The following is a 25,190-nucleotide window of genomic DNA, read 5'->3' as shown; positions in this document are numbered from 1 at the left end:
CTTTTCTACTTCTGTCACTTTCTAGTTTCTCCCCCACCGGAAAAAAAAAAATCAAAAACGATTTCTCTTTGCCGGAACGTCGATTTCTATTAAACGGTACGGCGAACCGAAGCTAAAAGGAACGCGAATTTCAGCCTTGATACGTCAAATCAGGTACGCTTATATTACCATTTCGAATCGCGTTTCGCCTTCGTCCGGGACGATTTTGTACCTCGTCTTGGTACGAGGTGTACCGAAGAAGAAACCCTACATCGTACCCGTTTCCTGTGACTATGGTACATAATTTTCTTTTTTTTTATATATTAGTTTTGCGTATTAATGTTTTAAGTTACAATTGTCACTCAAATCAAGAGTCCTAATTGTTATCAAAGAATATAAAAACAATTCTAATTGTTATCAAATTATTACAAGACATGTGATTGAAAATAAACCTATGTGTGTTATGGGTCCGCATCATGATCAAATACATATACTTGAATGTCAAATACACAATCACAAGTATGTTTATATTTTAATTATTAAATATTTTTCATAATAATATGACATTATGAGTACACATGATTTCAAAATATTTTATAATAGAGAAATTATTATAAATAACATGTGTCTTGTGGAATGACTACAACAAACATATCAATCAATATGTCTAGGCTAATAATAACAGTGACGAACATATAATTATTGTACTATAACTTGCAAAATATAACTATTAAAACCGTATTTTACAAAATTATAATTTATGACTTAAATGTATGAAGATTTAATATTGATAATATCGTAAATCCCGTATCTAGTATTGGACACGAGTCTAAAATCAAGTATATATATATATATATATTAGAAGTAGATCTTTAAAGGTGTGGACGAAATCTATTAAGACATATTAAGCCTCGAAATCTATTAATACCAAACATAAAACCTTTCGGGGAATAAGTCATTTTATGTCACGATAACGAGTTTCGTGTTATAATTACCGATTCTGATTCTAATTGGGCTTCTTAAATAAAAAATAGAAAAAAGTTTAACAACATACTGGAATAGTGAAAAATCTAAAAAGGAATCCGGGTAACTACGGCAGGTAAGACATACACGAGCCAACCATTAGCCATTCATTTTCATTTCATTGGGTCTCAACATTCCCTAAAATCTTTTCAAAAAAAAAATCAATAAATAAATAAATACTGTAGTAATCTTCATCATCATCATCAGCAGCAGCAGCGCCATAGCTATGGCAACAAGCCTTCCATGGCACCCACTCTTATCTTCAAAATCCACCCAATTCCACCATTCTTGCACCACCAAACTTTTCACACCACCACCACTTAATAATAATAATAATAATAATAATAATTTCTCAATACTTAGAGTACAGGCTTTCAGGCGAAGCGATTTCGATGTTTTCGCGAAACGAATGGCGTCAGGTGAAGCATTGAAAGATGCTTGGCGAAGTGCGAATAATGGATTTGAAGTTTTTATTTATGAAACCAAAAAAACTGCTGAACGTATTGACCGGCAGTATTCTGTTGGTCAGAAGATTTCTTCTGTTGCCCAGTCAGCATCTGACCGGGCTAGAGAACTTGACCGTGATTATTTGATTACTCAACGTTGGCGGAATTTTAGTCTCGATTTTAGTCGAAATTGGCCTAGGGTTTGTATTTCTTTATTATTCCAAGTTTCTTCTTATTGTTATTATTATTATTTAGGGGGCGTTTGGGATTGCGTTTTCGAAAGATAATAACTTTTCTATCCAAAAGTGTTTTTTTTTTTTATTCGTTATCCTGAGTTTTGGGAACGCGATAATCAGATAATTTCTTGAAAACGTAATCCTATTAATGTTGCGTTTAATGTTTTGGTTTTACTGAAAAATGATGATGTGAAAATTTATGTTGTGGTTTCAGTATAGGAAGCAATTTAGTGACTTTTTGGATACTCCATTAGGAAGAAGTTTTGGGGTAAGTATTTCAATTCTTTTTGCTTTATTTTGTGTAAATTACTTTTTATGAATTATCGGATAAGGTTACATGTTTCGATTACATTGTTTGGTGATAGATTGCCCTAATTACTAAACATGTTATTGATTTCTGCTTAAGAATCTGACTTATAAGTTATAAAGCTATCTGTAACGTAATGTGGAAAGAAGCATGCTGTAACTGGTATTAATGGAGACCTAGGATATTTTAGGCGTATATGGTATTAGTCTAGCACTCTAGCTATATCTCTGTGTGAACTTTAGGGGCGGTTTACTTGTAAAATACTCCTAATGGGATACGTTTCAAGGGAAATGTGACAAACATTAAATGTCTTCAAGTAGGTATTATTAGGAATATATTTTGTAGACAAGAGAGAACCAACTTTTTAGTTTTGTAACTATGTTTTAGCAACACGATTTCTGTAGTGTTTGACTATTTTTCTTCTCAGATATGGTGTATAACAAAGTTCTTGTGTTTTCTAAAATGGAATATGAAACCATGTTAATATGTTTTAAAATATTGATTACATTTCTGGAAGTATTAACCACCTTCTAATTTCTAAAAACATAGAAATGAAATTTTAGAGAATTTTCTGCAACTAAGCGCACCCTTAGGATTTTAGGTTTTCATATTTTTCTTTTGCTCGTTTAACAAGTAGTTAAGCTCTATAGGTTTTTTGTGACTTTTTTAGACATTTGTGCAATAGCTTTTCTTGACAAAAATTGTATTAATAAATACAAGTACACTAGCTGTGGGACTTCCACTCTATATATGATTTTTGTTTTTATGTTCCTAGAATAGCCTTGAGGTTATATTGTATACGACCTACTTTTGTGAGTTGGAAACCTGTCCTAAGCTCTCTCTCAGTTATAGAAGCAACACTTGAGGGGAAGAGATACAGAACCAACACATGAAGGGAACTGGTCATTGCATTTTTAATCTAGTATATGTCAGTGAAAAATTTATGATCGTCAGAATCATGATCATGAATTCATGATCTTCTGTAGGCTGCAGATAACATCCATATCTGAGCAGCCTTCATCTCATTGGCCACTATATTCAACTTGAGACTTAGCAATTGTGCCTAGTTACTTCATCGGGAAAATAACCATGGACTTGTCTTAATGGATATTTCTCTTCTTTTCCCCATTTTTTATTAACTTAAATCTTTGTTACCTTAATTTTCTCTGCAAGTTTATTTACGTAAAATTTGTGAGTTCATTTTTTAGATGGATTTTTTGTTCTTTAAAATCCAATAGTATTAGAGTAGTGATCACATCAGTGAAGAGAATAATTAAACATGACTGGAATCTGGATAACCTATGACAATTTGAAACCAGTGTAATAATCTGATTATCTGCAGAAGATGTAAATGAGAATATATTTACAACTTAATATGATCATCATACCTCACAAAAATCCAGATAACAGATTACTTGCGGACAAACATTTCACTAAGCTAGAAACATAGAGGTTTTGTAACTTTAATCATTTTTCACTATGTATTTGCATAGTTGCATATTTACGATTTAGATTCTTCAGCGTTGTGCTTTCATGTATATGTAATTATGTATAGTTGCATATTAATGATTTGTATCTTGATACATCTGCATGTTATCTGGTGAAAGCCATTAGAGGCCGCCATAGATGTGGATAATTTTCTGGCATTTTTTAGCTTCCATGATTCCATCATATTCTTAGACTTTCTTGCTATTTTGTAAGGCTATGATTCCTATGAACTTGGGTTTGCTTTACCTTAATTTTCTAGGAGTGCTTGGAAAGCCACCAAGTACACTGTAGGTTAGGCTGCCCCTACCTGTATCATTAGGCATCAACTTATTCTTTTAGAGTTCCCTAAGGTTGCCAAACTGTAGGTTAGGCTGCCCTGCCTGTTGGGTGCAAACGTAATGTTGTAATCTTACATTATATAAAGTAAGATTCCAGTATCAACATATAAGCTTGGTGTGCTATTTCGTCTATTGCCGGTTTAATGTGAAACTCCATGTGGGACGATATGTCAGACTTGACGAGGTATGGGCTAATAAGTAGAGAATCTAACACCACCAATGCCCTTTGTCCATTATGTGTATTTTGTATATAGCTAAATATAACAAAGATGATTAAATCTTATTGTTTAACTAATAAGAAAATTGAAATATAATAATTAAAACATTGGAAGCAATTAGATGCCCGTTAGGCGACTTTCAATCTGTTAAACCAGCTTGAACCTTCTGACCTTACTAATTGTAGCGAATAAATTTTGACCCGTTAGCAGCGAAGTGTAAACCAAAAAAATTGACCACTTTTATATTGACATGGCTTGAAACTGTCAAAAACATATGTTCTATTTTGCTTAAATCATTTTGAAAGTTGTACCATGCTGTAGTGTTATGTTTTTAGTTTTATATGTTGATGTTGGAGTTTATGATATCTTTTTTATTAAACAAATTGGCAATCTATGTGGTAGCCTGATTAAGATGTTTTTTGTCTCTTAAGTAGATGTGTTTCTTGTGTAAGCACTGAGACACTGACCTATACTGTTAATTACCACAAGTAGTTTGTCTTTTAAATTACTAATGGTTTGCCTGTGTCTGTAGACCATCTTCTTTCTATGGTTTGCTCTTTCTGGATGGCTATTCAGGATTCTGATCTTCGCAACATGGGTACTACCATTTGCTGGGCCTCTACTTATTGGTGCCGTTGCCAATAATTTGGTCATTAAGGTAATCACTAAGCTAGCTATCTATTTGCAGTTTCTCCCCTTAAAATTGATAGTCTTTAGAAAAATTGGTTTTGTTACCGGGTTAGCGTTTGTGGCAAAGTTACCAGGATGTTTAATTGTTAACAATATAGATGATGTGAGAGTGGCATTTGAAACCATTTACTTAAAATGGGTCGATTTGGGTATTCAGTTATGTTTTCTCAATGGGTCTAAAATGGGTCAAATATAAAATCTTGTATTCTTGTGTAATAATGTAACGGATCAAGCATATTCAAAGTCATGTAAGGTGTATCTAAATGCTTTCAACCCTTTAATTCACTTCATTACAGTAGTTATATAATTGTAGTCTGTAATATTGTATTTTTGTTAATCGTATATTTAAATGCATAATTTAAAAGATCTACAAAAAAGCATTAGCAGATCAAAGCCAATCTGACCAGTTTTAAGAAAATAGTCAAATTACATGTGTAACGCCAGGGGTCCAAATGGTTTGGTTTGGTTAGTTAAAAAAAAGTGAAACATAAAGTTCAGTTGTCTTATTTTAATACCCTAAACCGAACCTTTCTAGGAGGTTACTCGGAAAACGGTCAATTTCGGTTCGGATTACGGCTAATCATTTACTGAAGTCATACTAATATAAAATGTCAAGTTGTCAGTTATACTTGTAATAGTTATTAGTTAACTTTTTTAGTCAATTTACATTGTCAGGTAATTAGTTTTTTATGTAGCCATCTCAAATTACACATATATATTTTGTTTATAAGTAGATATATATTACATCTACTTTTGATTTTTTTTTTCTTGATAGTATATTTATGCAGTGCAAATTTCTAACTACAAATATTATCATGTACTACTTAACATAATTTTCTTATATGATATACTAATATCATTGATATATATTTGAAACAAAGTTAACAAGTTTTTTTTATAATATGTTTCATATGAGGAAATTGATAAAATGTATGAAGCTCTTCATTTTTTACTGAAAATAAATAAAATTGGTACAATTTTACTATTTTAGGCAGCAAATGTATGTAAGCAGCTAGATAATTGTATAACTAATAAATTCCATTAATACATGTATGTGTCTATGTACATAGATATCTTTGCATACCCCAAGTTTGGTTAGGTTAACTTCAGGTATTGGAAATTAAAAACATACAAATCGTTCTACCCCAGTTCATCGGTTTTCTGTTTTTTTGTCTTTTGGATCAAGCAGTTCGTTCCAGTTGTTCGGTTTTACGAGTTTTTTTACACTCCTAGTTAACACATTTGACAGCCTCCCAGCCTGTTCATTTTGCTGAATGTGGAGGATAGCTATCATATTATCTTCTATTCTGTGTATATGTAGGAGAAAGTTTCTTATACGTAGATGTTTGTACATAAAGCTCCAGCCACTAGGCTTCGACCAGCTCAAACTCATTTTTGACTAATAGGTATTAGTCTTACTGATTACTTGAGTTTTTCAACATTGTTCCAATTGAACATATAAGCTTTCCATGGTTGATATTTTTGACATTCAGAAATTGTACTGCAAATGTATACTAGTCATATCTCCTATTCTCCTTGATGTTTAAAAAAACTTCCTTTTGATTTCACAAGTCAAGGTAGCCAGACCTTTGGTTGCAATTTGTAAGGTTGGAGAACCTTCAAAGCTAAATCTGTAGTGTTTAGCTTCGTTTGGGTGCAATGCAAATGGGTAATGTAGCAATTTTAATTATCGTAGGCGTTAAGAGTGTCAATGTACATATTGTTAACTAATCTAGGCCTTGTTTCTTTTTTACTTAATAAACTTAATAATTAAGAAGTAAGAACTTAATCATTCAGTCAAATTTCATGTTTCTTATTTGACTTAATAAACAAAAATAACGGTCAATTACCTTTATTTTACTTAACACATATAAACATTATTTATGCATTCAGCCACTTAATACACTCGGTATTAAGGATGGGAAAAACAACCCGTATTCAACGGAGAATCCAATACCTCTAACCTGTTTGACCGGGGAATCCCTTCATTTACTGGGGATGTAGGTGGAGACGGGGAATCCACATTATGAACAGCTAGTTATGGGGGTGGGGATGGGAACTGTGAATGCCTGAATTCTTAATTAATATAGTGTTGTAAATATAGTTAGCAAGTTTGGCCTGATAGGCATGTTGGGTAATGGCTTGAAGCGGGTTTGGGTTGATTTCATGCACTTTTTGTCCGTTTCAAAGGATATTACTGTATTACATTAATTATGGTTATTGTTGATTTTGGTGACTTTCAACCTGCTCAACCCATTGGCCCTTTTTCTTTTAGCTAAATGTTTTTTTAAGTTGATCCTTTTGAGACGAAGCATAAGCCAAATGATCCATTTCTAACCAAATAGGTCTACCACCTCTCTACCTTTATGTAAAACATCAATGCCCTGTCTTCTACCTTGAATATTCTAATATGTCATTAATGACTTTAACAGGGTGCTTGTCCTGCTTGCAAGAGGCAGTTTGTTGGATACAAAAACCAGATGGTGCGGTGTGCCGGCTGTGGAAACACTGTCTGGCAGCCAAAAGGAGGAGACTTCTTTTCAAAAGGTGGTAACCGTCCTTCATCCTCATCAAAATCTGATCCAAATATAATAGATGTCGAGTTTGAAGAGAAATGAAGAGTTGCCCCATAATTACTAGTAAATCACCAGTTACAGTCTGTTTATACAAAGTGGAGTTTGTACTGTAGCAAATAGATCTGAGGATTACACTGTTTATACACTACTTTGTATCATTTAGCACATGTAGGTGTGTTCGATATCATTAAACTGTATGCAACTTTAGTTTTTCTTCATCGAATCCAAAAGTTTTTGCCGCCTTTTGCTTCTTGGACACAATCTTCCGTCTTATGCTAATGCACTTAACATTAAGGTCACACACGAACAACACAGGAAAATAGTAAATTGAAGTATATTGTTGTACATGTTGGCATATCCACGTGGTTACTTTTCTTGAATCCAAGATTTTTGCTGTTTTTTGTTGTAATGAGAATAAAGTAAATAATTAAAATCACGCAAAAATGATACATAGATAAGCCATGAGTATGTAAAATGTATCATTGTATCTTTGTTTTGCTACTCACTCACTCAGTTCTAAAATATGGCTATTGGGCTATGGATCATTGTAGCACTATCGTCAGTTAGAACTCAGAAGCAAGAACAAAGGAGTGTCCCTAATGCTTTAAGAACAATTTGAATATTCTACTAGTGTCCCAACAGTATATTGGTTGTTTAGGGTATTGTATTGGTCGTTTAGGGTTCAAGTGTTAAACTGTGCAGGGAGCCGAGGACATCTCTCGTTTGTGTGAATGTAATATCTTAGCTTGATTGAAATTGAAAATAAAACTCAGTTGAAAAGTAATTTGGCCCAAAAAAAATCATAAAATGTCATATATTACCTCAAATTACAAACATAATCAATATATACTTGTTTGGGTATAGGTTTTTTTTTTTTTTTTTTTTTTTTTTTTTTTTTTTTATAAAAATCTTCATACCATTTTACAGATTAAAGTTAGTAAGATGGACGACGACGACAACGACAACAATACTCAATCCTTTCAAAAGTTGTGTTTGAGAGAGGTATGATGTAGCTAGTCTTACCCTTGTCAAAAATAAAGGTTGCTTCTAGAAGGACTCCCGACCCCTTTAGATTATAATTCTAAATTAGAGTAGATATATAGAAATGTAAATATTGGTGATAAATATATAGATATGGGTGATGTCAATGATATATGTATATGTTTATGAATGAAATATATTTAAAGGTGAATAAAGAAAAAAATTTGAGTTAACTACGAGGATAGTCCATATTTATGTGAAGATGATCCATCACATGCCCTTCACATGACATAACTAACGGTAGAAAATACACGAACATCACTTTTTGGATCGAGATTGCAACCAAAAGCTGAAAGTTGGATCATGGTTGCAGCGATAAGTGATTCTGGGATGCGCTTGGGAATTGGGTGTTAACACAGGGACTAAAAATTCAATTTACTCTTATCATTATTTAAGTGTTTAATAAGACATTAATATATCAAAATCGAAACAATCACTTTTTTTTTTATTATGCATCTACATCAAATCGATGAATATTTGTTTTTTCGACAAATGATGAATATATGTATCAAGTGAAAAGTTATTTTAGGAATCTAAAAAATTGCAGAAACTTTTTAAATCAAGCTTAATCATTGATTATTTTTTACATGGTGATTGATTTGTAGTTATTTATGTGTAATTTTGGATTTTACAGTGATATAAAGACATAGAATATCATTTATTATACAGTTATCGAAGACATGAATTTTATCATCACATGTGCACGAATAGTGCTATGATCAAATGTGTGTAGGTCATATAAAGGGTAATTGGATGAAAACTTTCTGATCCCATATATTTTAATGAGATTGGTGATAATCAAATGTTATATGAACATTTGTAAGCAATTATATAATGATATGAAGATGTATAAACAATCATATAGTAGATAATTTTAATTTAAAGAAGTTCCTAATAATTTCTACGATTTTTAAAGTTCCTAATATAATCTTTCTTTATGTATCAATGCATCCATACATGCAGAATTGCATATGCATCAATTATGATAAAAAAAATATATATACAAAAGTAGCAACTTGAAGTGTTTTAGTCTTTTTTTTGACATTTTTCACCACTCATATATTTAAAAAATTATAAAATATCGTTATTCTAACTTATCAATCGAATAAAATTAAAAATAATTTGGAAAAAATATTTTGATTGGTTAATAAAAACACATGGGAAAAAAGAGTTTTTTTCTTTATGAAAGCAAGGCCCAAATGTTACAGTAACTCATTGGCCCAAGTCTCATCGTTCTTGGTATTCTTGTTGTTAATCTTACATTACAAACCCTCACAGACAGACAGCCGCAGCTAACCAAACCCTAACTCAAAAAACAAAACCCCCACCCCCAAATTCTCTTTGGCAGCAACCGCAACCGCAATCATGGTGTCAGGGAAGAAAACGGTAATATAATATATATATATATATATATGTATAGCATATATCTGCACACACATCTCTTGTTATCTATCTCTATTGGTTGTATATATATATATATGAAGTAGGTTTTGTATTGTGAAATTACAGAAGAAGACACATGAGTCAATTAACAACAGGCTGGCACTTGTGATGAAAAGTGGAAAATACACTCTTGGTTACAAAACTGTTCTTGAGTCTCTCAGGAGCTCCAAAGGTATTTCATCTTATTATATTATTATATGTTATATATATATATATATTTAAATGGATGTTTTTCATTATATTTGTTTTGGAATGAATGAATGTGATATGTTAATTTTGGTATTAGTATTAATCTTACATTTTAATGAGTAATAAGTAATGATTATATGTAGGCAAGTTGATAATAATATCAAACAATTGTCCACCATTGAGGAAATCCGAGATCGAGTATTACGCTATGCTCGCTAAGGTCGGGGTTCATCATTATAATGGAAGTAAGTTCCCCACTCATTGTTTCTTTGTTTAATGTGTGAATTTGATGAAATGAAATGCTAATTTATTGATATCAATGTGCCTACTTTCTTAGAACTTGATTAGCGTACATTGTTGTTAACGAATATGATCAATCTATAATTTGATGTGGATTAGTGTATTAATTAGCTGTATAGAGCCTTATAGGTAGTATGGTGTTGTCGTGAAAACATGACCAATATTCAATATATACATCGCCAGTAAAGGTTTTAGTTGTATAGTAGCCTTATATTATATGTCGTATGATTTCGATATTACTCTTATTTGTTAATATTTGTTAATGTGAATGTTATAATGAAACACCTATATCCCCAAATTTTATGGATTGCATAAGTTACAAGGAAAAATGTTGCGTTACAGATTAGGAGAATCACACATCTGATCTGGTTGCAGTGAACCATTGTGTGCATAGTGAATACCAACTCCACATCCGTTTTTGAATGTCTTTATCCTTTTTGTATGATATCAAAGTGAGGCCTTTGATTGGTGATATCGAAATTAAAGAAAATATTTGGACATGGTTTTGAATTTTCGATAACTGCTAAGCTGTTTATTCTCAACTGCCATTTGATTTTTCAAGTCAAACCTTGTTATGTGACTGATGTGTGGAGAGTTAGATATTTACTAAGCAACATGTATTAAGAAAATAAACTTCCAATAGTTCCTGAATATTCACCCAAACTTTTGACTAACTTCAATTCTCTGGCATTCATCCCTTTAATGATTTCACGACTCTTCATTATGGATAGTGAGGGTGGATTAAATTCTCTTTGTTTCTGATTAATATAAAAAGCTGACGGTTGTACACCAATAAAAAAATGCTAATTAAACTTGGTGAAATTATTACTTAGTTTTCTTCAGTTCTTGTGAATTTTGTAATGTCACATTTGGGTATTACTATCTGGCTAGAGGGAATGTATAGTTGGAGTTCTGATACACTTTTAGGTCTTGTAGATAAATAGTATGACATGTGGAAATGACAATTATAAGCTCACTATCCCTATGTTCTATTTTTTGTTTATGGTGCTGTTTGAACTTGTATGTATCATTGTTTAGCTTCTCAACAGACTTGACAATTCAACAGACATTGACATATTTTAGATATCTCTTTCTTTAGTACCAACATTTCATTCTTTGTCTTCATATGTACTCGAGTTGGGAATATTTAGGCTAATTCTTGTGCTTCTCTTTATCTTGTTCAGACAATGTTGATCTGGGAACTGCTTGTGGAAAGTATTTCAGAGTGTCATGCCTTAGTATTGTTGATCCAGGTAAATCCCCAATCAATTTTCTCCAGTGGTGATCTATGTTAGGTTTATTACATCCCTATTAACTTGTTATTATTTGTTTTCTTAGGTGACTCCGATATCATCAAATCCATCCCTGGAGACAACTGAAAGAACTAAACAACTGCATTAGTCCTGTTAAATTCGATCAGTTTCCTTGTGGCATTAGTTTCCTGAATTCTATTTTCTGTTACATTTTTATGCATCTTTGTTCAGACATGAATGTATTAGAAGTCCAATCCGATAATCAAGAAAGGATATATATTTGTTTAACTAATGTAGTGAGTTTTTGTTCATGCATGTGTGTTTCGTAACTTTTGTTCATGCGTGTGTTTTGTAACTTTTGTTTGGGAAGTGCTTATCTGTTGACAGTAATCTGTTAACAGACAACTCTTGATGTGAGTTGGTATTCATTTAAATGATTCATAATTCAACACTTTCAAGATTCACAAAAGTTCCTTGTTTTTTGGGTGTTCTTAAAGCATGCATGGCCGGTGCAGTTTTTTAATGTCTTGGTGTATATTTTCTTACCTCGCGTCAGGTATATAAAAGATGACATGATGCTAACGTCTTGTTGCTTCCTCCTATGAAGTTTTTAGGCGATAACCAATTCAAGAGTAATTGAATTAGGTTTACTTGTTCAGATTATTTGGAAATGGACTATTTTTTTTGACATGTATGTGACCAGCCTAATGGTGTATTCCGCCAACTCTAAAATGTTACGTATTGAGGTATGAACCCAAGATCAAGTCATGCGACCAGCATGCCACCTTGAATATGTTGGAAACTTGGAATACTTGGTATTATATTATATCTTCAAATTTAGGATTGGATATTCACATCATCCGGGAGTTTGAAGAGCATGGATGACTATTAGGTCCCTTTGTATTTGTGGCATCATGCAACGAGTGGTTGGATTAGTCCATGGGGTGTCATTCTTCTTACGTTTAATTATGATATCTTTTTTTATCCTGGTAGTTGACGTTATTCTACGTGCAGTCTCTCTTTTAGTCATATTTAGAGTTTGAGTCCTTAATTCAAGAATGGATCGTGTAGCTTTATCCTTGTATTAGCTAGTTTCTTATTAGAATTATTTTTTTTAATTTAATATAATTTTACTGCCGATAAAAAAAAAAGTGTACGAAAAAAAGGAAGACATTAATATTTATACCTTGTGATTTTATAAAAAAAAAAAAAACTAAGTGGATATTCTGAGCGTGTGTGGCAACAAGTGTAAGTTATCTGGCAGTGATGAATGACCAATCATATCCACACATATACTACTTCTGATGACTTCCCTTATCACACACTTTTTTGGACCTTGTCTTGTGCCACCCACAAGAATATGACGACAACCACTGCACTTGGAGCCGGTGCCGGTCCAGCCACCGCATTCGCAACCAGAAATTCATACCCATTAGCATCACCTCATCAGGTATCTCTTCAAACTTGAGTATATGTTACAAGCTTTTGATAGAGCACTTTAAACTTTTGTCATTAATGATTATTTTTTTTGTGTTGTGCAGAAAACCACATTTCAAGGTGTATCAATTCAAGATTTCAAGAGGGGTGTCTCTACATCTTTCTTGAAATCCAGTGACAAAACTCTAGTTATTTCTAGAGGAAATAAAGGGTTAGATATCAAAGCAAGAAAAACTGCAGGGGCTGCTAAGGAAATTGAAACTGAAGTTGACAAGCCTTTAGGCCTCACTTTGGGTCCTAAACCTGGTGAAGGTGGTGGTGTAGTTATCACTGTTAGTTTCCTCCCTTCCTTAATAACTCTCTCTTAATTGTTGTAAACTAACAATTTGCACTTTAAAAAACATTGTAACTCAATGGGACTTGGCCTGCTAACCCGCCAACCAAGAGGTTGTGCGATTAAGTCACACTTTTTGGACAAATGTGTGGTACTATGGTTTTTTTAGAACAGCAAATTATCCTACTCCCAAACTACACGAATGCCTAGGTTGCAACCCGGGACTTTCGAAAATATCCTCATTCAATCAACTCCCACAACTGTGAGGAGTTAGACTCGAACCCTGATGAAAAGCCCCAAGGTCAAAGACCTTACCAATGGGCCAACAAACCTCTTAGGCATGTGCGGTACTATGGTAATTCAAGAAGAAAAAAAAACAACTATCAACACGTTTTTGTGGTCGTTGAAAATTTTCTTGATGCAACATCCTTTTATACAATCTTGAATACAATGAATGATCTCTCTAAATATAGGCTGTTGATGGGGGTGGAAATGCTGCAAAAGCAGGGTTAAAGGTAGGAGATCAAGTGCTGTACACAAGCAGCTTCTTTGGTGATGAACTTTGGCCGGCTGACAGACTTGGGTTCACCAAAACTGCTATTCAGGCTGTCCCCGACTCTGTGTACTTTGTTGTTAACAGGTTGCGACTAATTCCTCTTAGCTACCTAATGCCCTGTGATGGTGTCACATATTAATTGGTTATTAATGTTATTTGAAATGCAAATTTGATTAAAATGTGGTGATTTTGATGCAGGGGGGCTTATGTAGATGTCAAAAGACTACCAAAACGGCCCATTCCTCCTCGTTTTGGACGCAAACTAACTGATGCTCAAAAGGTCAGATAATTGTGGTACTTACTTGTATAGGTTTGGTGAACATATTCGCGAATTAGATAATGTTCAAGAACATTTATATTTTTACAGAAAGAGTGTGTATAATCTTAAATTACCATTTTGATCACAATACAATTTGACTTCTTATCTGCTCCGTCTATTTTGTCATCCCTAGCATTTTCATGTACCCAGTCTTTATAATACTTTTTCATGTTTCAGGCTCGAGCAACTCATATTTGTTTGGACTGTGGATTCATATATACGTTACCCAAACCTTTCGACGAGCAGGCAAGCTTTTGACACTTGGTTTCTTTTTTTGCGAAAGAACATATTATTAAATGGTAACTTTTAGTTAACAAAAAATGTTGATTTTGGGTTGGAAACCTGCAGCCGGATGAGTACTTATGCCCCCAATGTAGAGCACCCAAGAAGAGGTTTGCAGGATATGATCCCGTCACCGGAAAAACAATTGGGGGGACACTACCTCCGATTGGTGTCATCATCGGACTTATAGCTGGTCTTGCAGGAGTTGGAGCATTGCTTGTTTATGGTCTTCAGTAACCAGGCTTCCACATTTTAATTCAGCAATATGTCTGTGTTATTCCAATATGCTTGTCAGCTTGTGTTTTGGTCTTTTCACTTTTATTATATTCTGAATGACACTAGTGTAACAACAAAGGGTAATACCAAAATTTAAAATGCCAAATATGGAGCAACAAAATAGCAAAGTATTCTTTCGGGTGTTATACATACAAAAGTGCAAGTTTTTCTCAGTTTACTTGACTACTTATACTAAAATGAGTATTGATACGCAATCAAAATGCATAACATGTCAGCACGAGGACGTGCAAGATACGACGGTACCTCTTGTACAGGAGTTTGGTGTTGATTGATAGCGAATTCTCTAAAGACACTTGAAATCATCTTTTTGGCTAAGCAGGCAAAGTTTGATAACATTTTGTATCATATGGCCTTACATTTTGTATATATGTTAACTTGCTAACTAATAATAGTAATAGTAATTAGTTAAAGGTTAAAGTTGATTTGGTTTGAAGGGCTCTTTCTTTCAGCTTATTTTGATAGCTTATTTTGATGAGCTTATGCTTATTGATCCTAAGGTTAATTAGTTCATCTCAAGAAGCTTCATATCCTAACTTTGATATAAAAAAATTATCAAAACTAACCAATTAATAAGCTAATAAACTATCTGTAAGATTAAAATAAAATGAGCTTTTTTTAATTCTCTAGATAAAGTAAAGTTTTTACTTAATAAAATATGGGTTTTGCTAACGAAACCCTGATTAGTTGTACATTAACCATAAAATTCAGGAAGTGAATTTTTAATATAAAATGTACAACTTTTTTATGCACGTTAAGGGCTTCATTTAGTATTTTCTATAAAATATTATAAAAAGCCAAGTCAATTGGACTATAATACTAAACACAAAAGTAAATGTTTAAAACTGAACACAAAATATTCAAAATATTTTATACAATAATAGAATCCCACAAAAGTATAATGCACAATAGTAGATAATTTCAAAATTTCAGCCAAGGTATGTACGTAAAATGTTTTAAAGACCGGTATTTTAATCATATCGGTGTGAGAAAAATTTTCGGTATTACCGGTATTATCGGAATTACCGAAAATATCGACCGGTACGACTATTTTAGTTTAGTTTATTATTATTCTACAAAATTTGTTACAATTTAACGAAAATAGTCAAAAAACAATTATAATTCATTCAAAAATAATAACAAATATGTATTTCATAACAGAATATAAGGTTTAAGTTAAACAAATAACAAAAACTAACATTAAAGTATCATAAAAAAATATTTAAAAAATTTCAAAAAAAATAAAATGAAAATACCGAAAATACCGGAATGGTAATACCGGAAAATACCGGGAATACCGAAAATACCGGCCGGTATGAAATAGTGAAAATACCAGAATTAAAATACCGGAGTACTCTCAAATACCAGTAATATCGGTAATACCGGCCGGCGGTATTTAAAATACCGGAGTACTCTCAAATACCAGTAATACCGGTAATACCGGCCGGCGGTATTTAAAATACCGGAGTACTCTCAAATACCAGTAATACCGGTAATACCGGCCGGCAGTATTTTAAGAGGATAAATATTTTCCGAGATATAATAGCAGTTTCTATACATTTAATTTCTAAAAAGTTTATATAATAATTCTATCTTATAACGGACTATAGTCTATAGATATGGATAGAGCACTTACATTTAAGGGAAAATTACCTCTTTAGACAAATAGAAATAGGTAGGTCTTGTATTGGACATAATTCTAAAATTTTCCCAATTTAGTCGATATAGCCGTGTGATACAGTATAAAAATTCACGGATAAAAGATAGCCAATCAAAATATTACATGTGTCCTTGTTTTTCCGTATCCTCCTTTTTCTTCTCTCGATGTTTTTCCCTCTGCGATCTCATCTTCAATTCTCTTCTTTAACAAAACAATGAAACGAACACCACGTTTGAAAGCAAAAAAAAGAAAAAACTAGTTCTAAGATTTATCAGAGTGTTTGGGGGTTTCAATGAAGCATAATTAAACCTTTGAGACTAGTTACCACTTGTTGTAACTTGCAAGTGCAGTGCTTGATTGGAAATAAGTTTTCAAATTATTATGTGGCGGCGTTTAAAAAATCTGACTCAAAAAATCAGCCAATATGTATCTTGTCGCTTTATGAGACAGAAACGTATTCATCGTATTTATGGCTCAATTTAAATAGATTTTTATGCATGAATAATATCGTACATATATATGGATCTGGATCTGCTGGGTCTGATTATTGAAGCTATTTTGGACATAAACTAGAGTGAGCAAGTTGTCACAGAGATCGAAACATGAATGAGAGATGATGATTAATTAGAGGGTGTCGAGTACAACCTTTCATGGCTCAAAAATAATGCGAAAGGTTGATTCAGAGCAGTTTTACAGCTTCATCGATTCTCCAAATAGGTTGTTTCATGATGATTTCCAAGTCTCATGGGCTGCTCGAATCAGAGGCTAAAAGAGGGATGCTGGTCACGTCTTCAGAGGGTAACAAGTATTGATTTCAGCCCTCCTCGAGGATTGTTTCTTGCTGGTTTTGTGTGACCTGTTCAAGTCTCTTTTAAACAGAAGAGAAATGTGTTCTTGCTCTACAAGGTTGTTTGAGTAGCAATGTGTTCTTTGATATCCTGTATTAATCAATTTGGTTGTTCCATAACCAATTTCATTCATGTAATGTGACCAAATAGATGATCGTCTTCTCAACCAATGGGTTTTTCAATTCGTATGCATGCATAATCTTTTGCAAATTTATTCTTATAACAAAGTCTTAGAATTATAGATTACAAAACGTGAATTGAGATTAAAAATCCAATTGATCCCATGTTCGTTTTTTTGTTACTAAATCAAAAAGATACAGAAAACAAGGAAAGGTTGGAATTCGGAAACTTGAAAAGATGAAAATAAAGATAGACTAAAAGAAGGGCACGTGTAATATTTTAATTGGCTAAATTCCATCCGTGATTTTTAATACTGTATCCCACGATTATTTTGACTAAATTGGGAAAATTTTAGAATTATGTCCAATGCAAAACTCACTTTTTCTATTTGTCTAAGGAGGTAATTTTGCCTACATTTGATATCACTTACAAAAATACTATCCGAAAGGATTAAAATACTACAACTACTGAAAAAAGAAATATAAAAATTGCAAGGCTTGTGTGAGTGGGGTCCATTTCATTTCTTGTTCAAAAATGAGAGAAAGAGAGATGCAGAAAATGAGAAGTGTGTGTCCCTCACCTACCAGAGTATTATAAAAATATAAAAATATCAATAAACAATCCGTTGGATAGTTAACAGAATTCCTCACTTTAATCGGCTAGCTGGCGGAACTTGATAATCAAAGTCTTCCAGATTCTTCTTCTTCTTTTGACTTATTATGAGGTTAGGTTTCAATTCTTCTTATTTTGCTACATTTCTGAAAAATTTGTTTCTAGAAACCCTAACTGAAATCAATCTCCATTGCGATCTACATTTTGTAGTTTATATGTATTATATATTGTTTATCGTTTCGTATGAGTTCAATTTGAGTAAAGTTAGCGCTCGGAAAAGCTGATTTTGCGGTGATATGTGTAATTGTTTCATGATTTTGTAATGTATCTCTATCTCTCTCTCTGTATGTATTTATATATCTGTATTTGTAACTATATTACTGCCTTTCATTGCTTCATGATTTTTTGTTGATTTTTATATGCATCTGTATATGTATATGTAGATTTGGTTGTGTGTATGTACATGTAATTATGTATATGTAAAATGTAGATTTAATTGTGTATATGTATATGTAATTATGTATATGCAGTTGTAATTATGTATATGAAGATGTAAATATGTATATGTATCTTTGTATGTATATGTAATGATGGATATTTATCTGTATATGTATCTGTGTATTTATACACAGTTACGAAGATACACTTATGTATACTTTTAATGTTCTAGTTTGTGTGTAAGAAATTTCGACATGCGGATCACTGGATGATCTGAATCTATGCTTTTTTTGGAGATTGTGTATGTATTCACTGTGTTTAATGACACAAATGCACAGTATATAGTTCTACTCGTTGTATCAAAGTTTTAGACAAATAGATCCAACCTCATTATGTTTGGAGAATGTGTATGCGAATTCCGCAGACACACATGTGTAACTTGAATTTGTTTGTGAAAATCTTGCAAATGTGGATCCCTGGATGACCTGACAGTACGCTGTTTTCACTTTTTGAAGGATTATAAAAGCGAAATGCTAAGGCGAACATACAAGTTGATATTAGTCACACAAATCATAATTTGAAATGCATGCAACTTCTGTATTCTTCATCATTAAGGATTCACATGTCAAAAGTTCAGTAAGGCATTGTTACCTGCTTTTGTTCTCCTGTACTTCCTCTGCTTGTAGTAGATATGATGTGATTGTAGTAGTTATGTTGATTAATACATTGAGTTGATGGTTTGATCAATCAAGCAAAGGGACACTATGTCACGGCTTTAGACTGACAAGTAGGTGTAACATTTTTTGTGGAAAATGTGTGTAACAGTGTTTTAATTTAATGTCCAGTTTATCTGATAGATGGTAATATATCATTCTCTCGTCTTTATATGATTGAACTTTTATTTATTTCTGATTAGTTAGAAATACTACAATGGGCTGAAAACAATTAAATTGTAACAAAACATATAAACAAAATGTGGTGATTTTTCTATAATAACTACTTATCCTTTTTAAATCATTGATACTGTTTCTGTTCCATTAGGCCATTTAAAATTTGTTAATCGATTGGGTGATTCCTAATCTAGAAGTTAGATCAGCTGGTAATAACATTATATATAATACATGTTGTAATATTGATTGACTCATTGTAATGACTTAATCGATGCGTGAAATTTTGCAAATGAGGATCCCTAGATGACTTGATATTACGCTGTTTGGACTTTCGAGAATGTGTATATATCTGTATGTGTTCCACATAATTACACAATTGTAATGATTCTAGTCTGTGAGAATTTTATGCAAGTGTATTCATGGATGATAAAACCTTATGCAGTTTAGAGAATGTGCATGTGTCACAGTGTTCACACAATCATGCAGCCTGTTTGTGAAAACGCGGATCTTTGGATGATTGGCATATACATGTTCCGGATAATGTGTAGGCATCTATATGTACTCATATTCACACAGTTACGCATATACCATTAGATGATCATAACTTGTGTGTTAAAAAGTTCATTCAAGCATTCCTAAATGATTAGACCTTATGCTATTTGCAGAATGTGTACTTTATCTTTATTCATGCACATGGTTACACAAACACGATGTATAAATCTAGTATGTTCATGCACAAGTTGATCCCTGAATGATCTAACCTTATGCTGTTTGAAGAATGTGTTTGTCTCTGTATGCGTTTGCACAAGGTTCACACAACTACAGAGCATTTCTTGTCTATAACTCCATCTTAAACTACACAATCAGAACTCTGAATGATCCGATCTTGCTTTGTGTGAAGAATGTGTACCTAAATATCTTGTGAATTGTGATAGTCACTGTTCATGCTATATTGTATGAATGTTACTGTGAATGAATAGATGAGTTTTTATATACTTATTGGATTGCGAGGATATGACCTTTTTTTGTTCTAAACTGCAACTTTCGCTTTCAAACAGGATTGAATGCAGATCATGATTAAATTGAAGCTTTATTAAGACAAGGGTCAAGTCAATGCTATGCTGTTACAAGCTGGTTGAAATTTAAAATGAATTGGATCAAAATTTTACAGTCTGCCACTCGGTTGCCTAAAGTCAATAGTGCTATAACCACAACCACAGGTAGCTCACCAAATTACTATCTAGTGAACAAGCAACAAAGTGGTGTGCTTGGTGTTGGTAAGATCCTATTTTCCAAGAGAGCTGGTTTGGATAAAGGGGACACTGCTCATGCTGAAAGTTTGGTTTGGGAAAGAAAATTGCATTTGAGATCGTGCGGCCATGTGCCAGGCAATGGTCCCAACGTGAGTAGAGATGATCTAGCAAAAATGTGGGCTGAAGATAGTAAAAGGAAAGCAAAAAGGAATAAAGAGAAATTTGCTTGGGTAAAGGTTAAAAAAGCAAGTGAACAAGAAATGGCTTCTATACTTGGGGATAGTTATGATTCCAGACAATTTGTCAGGGAGCCTCTGCGGTCTTCATCCCCAGAGGAGGTAATTTGAAAATTGAAATCATGGAACCAATTATGTATTATCATTGGTTTTCGTTTACATATTTTTCCATCAGTTGAAAGTTACTCTGTTTCAATAATACATAAATGCAAAATTAGGAATGCCTTTAAGTTATTTTGTTTATTGCATCATCCAGGCCTGGATTAAGCCTCTCCTTTCAAGATCGAATCTGCTTATTACTAGAGACATAGAATGGGCCAACCTCACACTTGGTTTTGAACAGGTATGAGATGGAAACCTTTCATTGATAGAAATTGAAACACATTATTCATGTTTATTGTCTCCGCCTTTTATCAAGTATCGACACCTTCTAAATAAAACTGATTTCCTTTTATAGGAGAACAGATATGCTATAGTTGATGTCAACAACCCACAAGTGGTATTTACCATATACTTTCTCTCAACTTCTTGATGTAAGTAAAGTTATGGTATGTATTCATCTATAGTATTCTTTTTACAGCCTGCAGGTTATATCCGTGAGCAGAGCAATGTCATTGCCAGACAGGTATAGACATATATTGTTTAAGCTCTATTCTACAGCCCTTCTAATTTTTTGAAGTTACTTGAGCCATGTTTAGCGGACTCCACAAAGAAACATATATTCTGAACCCTACCTTAAACTGAAAACCTTATGTTAGATTTGCTCATCTTGTTACTTAATCTGATCATTTGACATAGTTGCTTCGCACGAGACGCCCTTTTGTTGCTACTATAACTGATGGGTCTGGAAATGAGCTGTTTAGGGTAAGACTGCTGGATATATATTTGTTTAGCTACATGTATTATTTTATTGTCCCTACTTTCTTGTATGTGTTTTGTTGATTGCCATGATGATTTATTCATTGCACTCAACTGCTTACATATAGGTCCGAAGGCCATTTTGGTGGTTAACCAGCTCGATCTATACTGAAGTAGGTGGAAAGGTATGCCTATTTAATAGACATCTTGAGATACAAATTCAATGTACGTAAAAATGGTTGAATTGTTGACTTCTTGTAGTAGTTGATTCTCAACTCTCTGTTATATTTCATGTTTTATTTTCAGGAAATTGGTGTAGTTCATAGAAGATGGCATCTCTGGAGGAGGATCTATGATTTGTATTTGGGGTAGCTTTATTTTCTAGTGGGTATCTAAGCAGCATTTTGGTATCTGTTTTGAAAGTAACTTGGTCCTTTGCAGCAATGAGCAGTTTGCAGTAGTCGAGAATCCTGGCTTTTGGAATTGGACGTTTACCTTAAAGGACATTAATGGTGAGGTGTTAGCTGAGATTGATCGTGACTGGCGAGGTTTTGGTTTTGAGGTTAGTTCTGTTATTCTATGCACCATACTTGTCATAAAAGTTGAATTAATTGCGTAAAATTATGTATAACTTTATTGCATTTATATCAAGTCCATGAATACTCAAATCCTCTATTTTAGTGTATCACCTCTCTAATACATGATAACTATTATATATACAATGATGATTTAATGGGATATAACAAATGGTTTATTTTTTAAGATTATTGATTACCACTAGGCTACTGAATGTAAACAGTAGATTACCTTGTACGAATTTCTTGAAGTGGAGGATATATTTATAGAATTGCTTTATCTCATAGTTCCATACTGCATCTAAGTCGAGTCATTTAGAAGTTGTAACAACTTCCTGATTTTATTTACAAAACTAAATTGCTATGTCTGTTTTAGTCCACAAGCTCCTACACAGTGCGACACTCCACATAAAATCTTTGATTGTTCGAAACCCTCTATGTTCAAACCTGTGTGACTACATGCTGAAAAATCAAATATCATTTTAATGATATATATTGGGGAATTTTAAACAGATCCCAATGAACAACCTTAGTCATATTAGTTTTTCAAGACGGAATATCGTTTTGGCATGTAGTTTCACTAATATTTTGTAACACTTTAGTTACCGAGCCGACCAATCTTTCTTATTTTCTCAATTAATTATGATAAACTACATTTGAACTAATGCCCTATGAGCATCTTGGGAAGCATTCTTGAGATGGACAATGTCACAATACCATACTAACTGGTGGTGTGCATGTAGATTTCCAGGTTTTTGTTTTGACTTTTGACATGATCATACTTCTGATTATATATTTTTAAAACATGTAACGTTTTTGTTTTGACTTGAGCATATTTCTGATTATATATTTTTAAAACATGTAAATTGTAGCCCGGTTATCTAGTTAAAACATGAAATAGTGTGCAATGCTCTAAACTTGCTTGATGAATAAAACACAGGTGTTCACTGATGCTGGCCAATATGTAATCCGATTTGGGAGTGAGGCTGATGACCTTGTGTCAGAACTTTCTGGAAAGGTATTCCTTCGGTACCTATTCATATTTGTTCGAGTTGTTTTAGTTTGAATAATGATATTTTGTTTTTCAGATTCAAGAATTCAAAGTACATCGTCCACTGACATTGTCTGAACGAGCGGTAACTGTTGCACTTGCTGTCTCATTAGACAACGACTATTTCTCAAGACACGGAGGCTGGTAAATGTTTGTTGTTTAAAATTCACATCATTAATTAGTTATGGGTAAAGGGTGCAGAGGGTGGTTGTTTTTTAGGGAGGGATCCTTTGGCAGATTTAGTTTATATCATTTTTGACGCTATCTTAATTCTATTGTCAGGGGACTTCCTCTCATTTTAGTTGGTGAATGACACTCGAAGGTGATTTGCTACAAAATATGTAATCTTTTGAGGATGTGTAGAGGCATAGGAGCACAATACGACATGTATGGATGTCATTATTAGATATATCATTACGGTTTTATCAAAATCTCTCCCATGGCAGTTAATTGAGAAAATTTCCAATTAAACGTATTGGTGTATATACGCAATGCAAACATCATTTTGTGTTACTGCACCTTGGTGGAAACTATATGTTCAGTGGCTTATGTTTTGTATGGCAGTCTCAAGTTTTATAGTTAATTATCTTTAGAATTATAGCTTGTGTTTTCCTTGGCAGTTTAGGACGGTTCAGGTAAAGTTTGGTGCTAAATATCATCGTCAGCTTTCTTATTTAGGAAGATATTAGATATGGAGGGTGAGTAGCATAAATTTTCTTCTTTTTTCTTTTAACTTTGTCGGCGTTACATCTATACGGGCAGACAGTACGAGGTCATAATTTTGAAACAATCCCTTAATTATGAGGGTTTTCATGAATGAATATTTTAACTTACTTAAAATGAGTTTACCTTTTACATTTTATATAGGTGTACAACTATTTAATTAAACTTAATTGCAGTTTTTAGCAAAACCCTTAATATATATATATATATAGTAACTTTTTAGTTTAATAAATGATTATTAAATGCTTTTCAATGTATCTTAAGAAACGAGTTCAAGGATTGCATAATAACATGTGTAGAGATTAGAAAATACATGTTCGAAACATGTTAATTGTAAAATCCATATTTGAGACCATCTATAGGCATGTTTGGTTTACTTAAAATCGTACGTATGATAAACTCTATCGTTTTGGACTGTTAGACAAATTAATTTTCATTCAGAGTTATGATGCAAAACTTTACACAAGGTAGGTGTAAAAGCTACTTATTTTATAAAAAGCATAGCACTAAGTGTAGAGAGTGTGATTCGATGTTTAGGAAAATAAAAATAATAGTAATAATAGGGAAAAAACCTAAACTACATATATTATCCCTGCATAAGCATGATACACACAAATCTCGCAAAAATCGAGACTTGGTATAGAAAATCATAAATATAATATGAATTCAAGTACGTAGGCGGGTGTTCACACAAGAGTGAAGCAATCGTAGGATGAAGTTCAGTTCATATAACTGTTTTATTTTCAAAATTGAGGTATTAAGAATTTAAGATGGTATGAAAATCTATGTGTGTGTTAACATTTTCTTTTATGAGCATGTGTTTATTTTGATAAAGGTTTTGGAAAACTGTATCGTACGTAAAATCATGAGTTTTTTTTTTCCGGAATGAATGTACGGTATTTTTATATAGTCCGTTACTGGTTATTAAATGAATGTGTTTTATGTTTTCTTATTATATTACCAAAGAAAAGAAATGTATGAAATTCTCCAGATTACATAAAGAATAGTATGATAAACTGAGTTATGATATATAGACCTAAATAATATGCCTAATCTTAAGCCTACTCCAATGAGTTGTTGTAGACCAAGGAAAGATGGGAGACTTTGTCTCTTTGGAAGTCTCGGGCTCGAATCCAGCATAGACACATTGAAAGCAAAGAAGTTTAGGTATCAAAGA

At 32.9% G+C, this 25,190-nt stretch overlaps 4 protein-coding genes across 4 annotated transcripts; all 4 read left to right on the top strand.

Moving 5' to 3' along the window:
* Window positions 1-1,146: 1,146 nt before the first annotated feature.
* Window positions 1,147-7,543, top strand: LOC122607458. The gene is made up of 4 exons (XM_043780438.1): window positions 1,147-1,648; window positions 1,899-1,952; window positions 4,568-4,693; window positions 7,158-7,543. Exons 1-4 carry the CDS (start codon window positions 1,229-1,231, stop codon window positions 7,341-7,343), a joined length of 786 nt encoding a protein of 261 aa, XP_043636373.1. The 5' UTR covers window positions 1,147-1,228; the 3' UTR covers window positions 7,344-7,543.
* A 2,009-nt stretch (window positions 7,544-9,552) lies between these two features.
* On the top strand, window positions 9,553-11,838 carry LOC122601707 (60S ribosomal protein L30-like). The gene is made up of 5 exons (XM_043774450.1): window positions 9,553-9,728; window positions 9,852-9,957; window positions 10,118-10,219; window positions 11,459-11,527; window positions 11,613-11,838. The coding sequence occupies exons 1-5, from the start codon at window positions 9,708-9,710 to the stop codon at window positions 11,651-11,653; spliced, it is 339 nt and encodes a 112-aa protein (XP_043630385.1). The 5' UTR covers window positions 9,553-9,707; the 3' UTR covers window positions 11,654-11,838.
* A 993-nt stretch (window positions 11,839-12,831) lies between these two features.
* On the top strand, window positions 12,832-14,837 carry LOC122601697. Its single transcript, XM_043774441.1, has 6 exons — window positions 12,832-12,977; window positions 13,069-13,296; window positions 13,772-13,938; window positions 14,053-14,134; window positions 14,351-14,419; window positions 14,522-14,837. Exons 1-6 carry the CDS (start codon window positions 12,888-12,890, stop codon window positions 14,690-14,692), a joined length of 807 nt encoding a protein of 268 aa, XP_043630376.1. The 5' UTR covers window positions 12,832-12,887; the 3' UTR covers window positions 14,693-14,837.
* Window positions 14,838-17,892: 3,055 nt separating this feature from the next.
* On the top strand, window positions 17,893-23,853 carry LOC122606091 (altered inheritance rate of mitochondria protein 25). Its single transcript, XM_043779054.1, has 12 exons — window positions 17,893-18,101; window positions 20,376-20,908; window positions 21,063-21,149; window positions 21,264-21,305; window positions 21,387-21,431; window positions 21,605-21,670; window positions 21,793-21,849; window positions 21,971-22,032; window positions 22,106-22,226; window positions 23,180-23,257; window positions 23,328-23,434; window positions 23,573-23,853. The coding sequence occupies exons 2-12, from the start codon at window positions 20,465-20,467 to the stop codon at window positions 23,601-23,603; spliced, it is 1,140 nt and encodes a 379-aa protein (XP_043634989.1). The 5' UTR covers window positions 17,893-18,101; window positions 20,376-20,464; the 3' UTR covers window positions 23,604-23,853.
* Window positions 23,854-25,190: the final 1,337 nt, after the last annotated feature.

This window comes from Erigeron canadensis, chromosome 1 (assembly GCF_010389155.1).
Source record: "Erigeron canadensis isolate Cc75 chromosome 1, C_canadensis_v1, whole genome shotgun sequence".
Classification (NCBI taxonomy): Eukaryota; Viridiplantae; Streptophyta; class Magnoliopsida; order Asterales; family Asteraceae; genus Erigeron; species Erigeron canadensis.
This window is presented reverse-complemented; position numbering and strand designations above follow the sequence as displayed.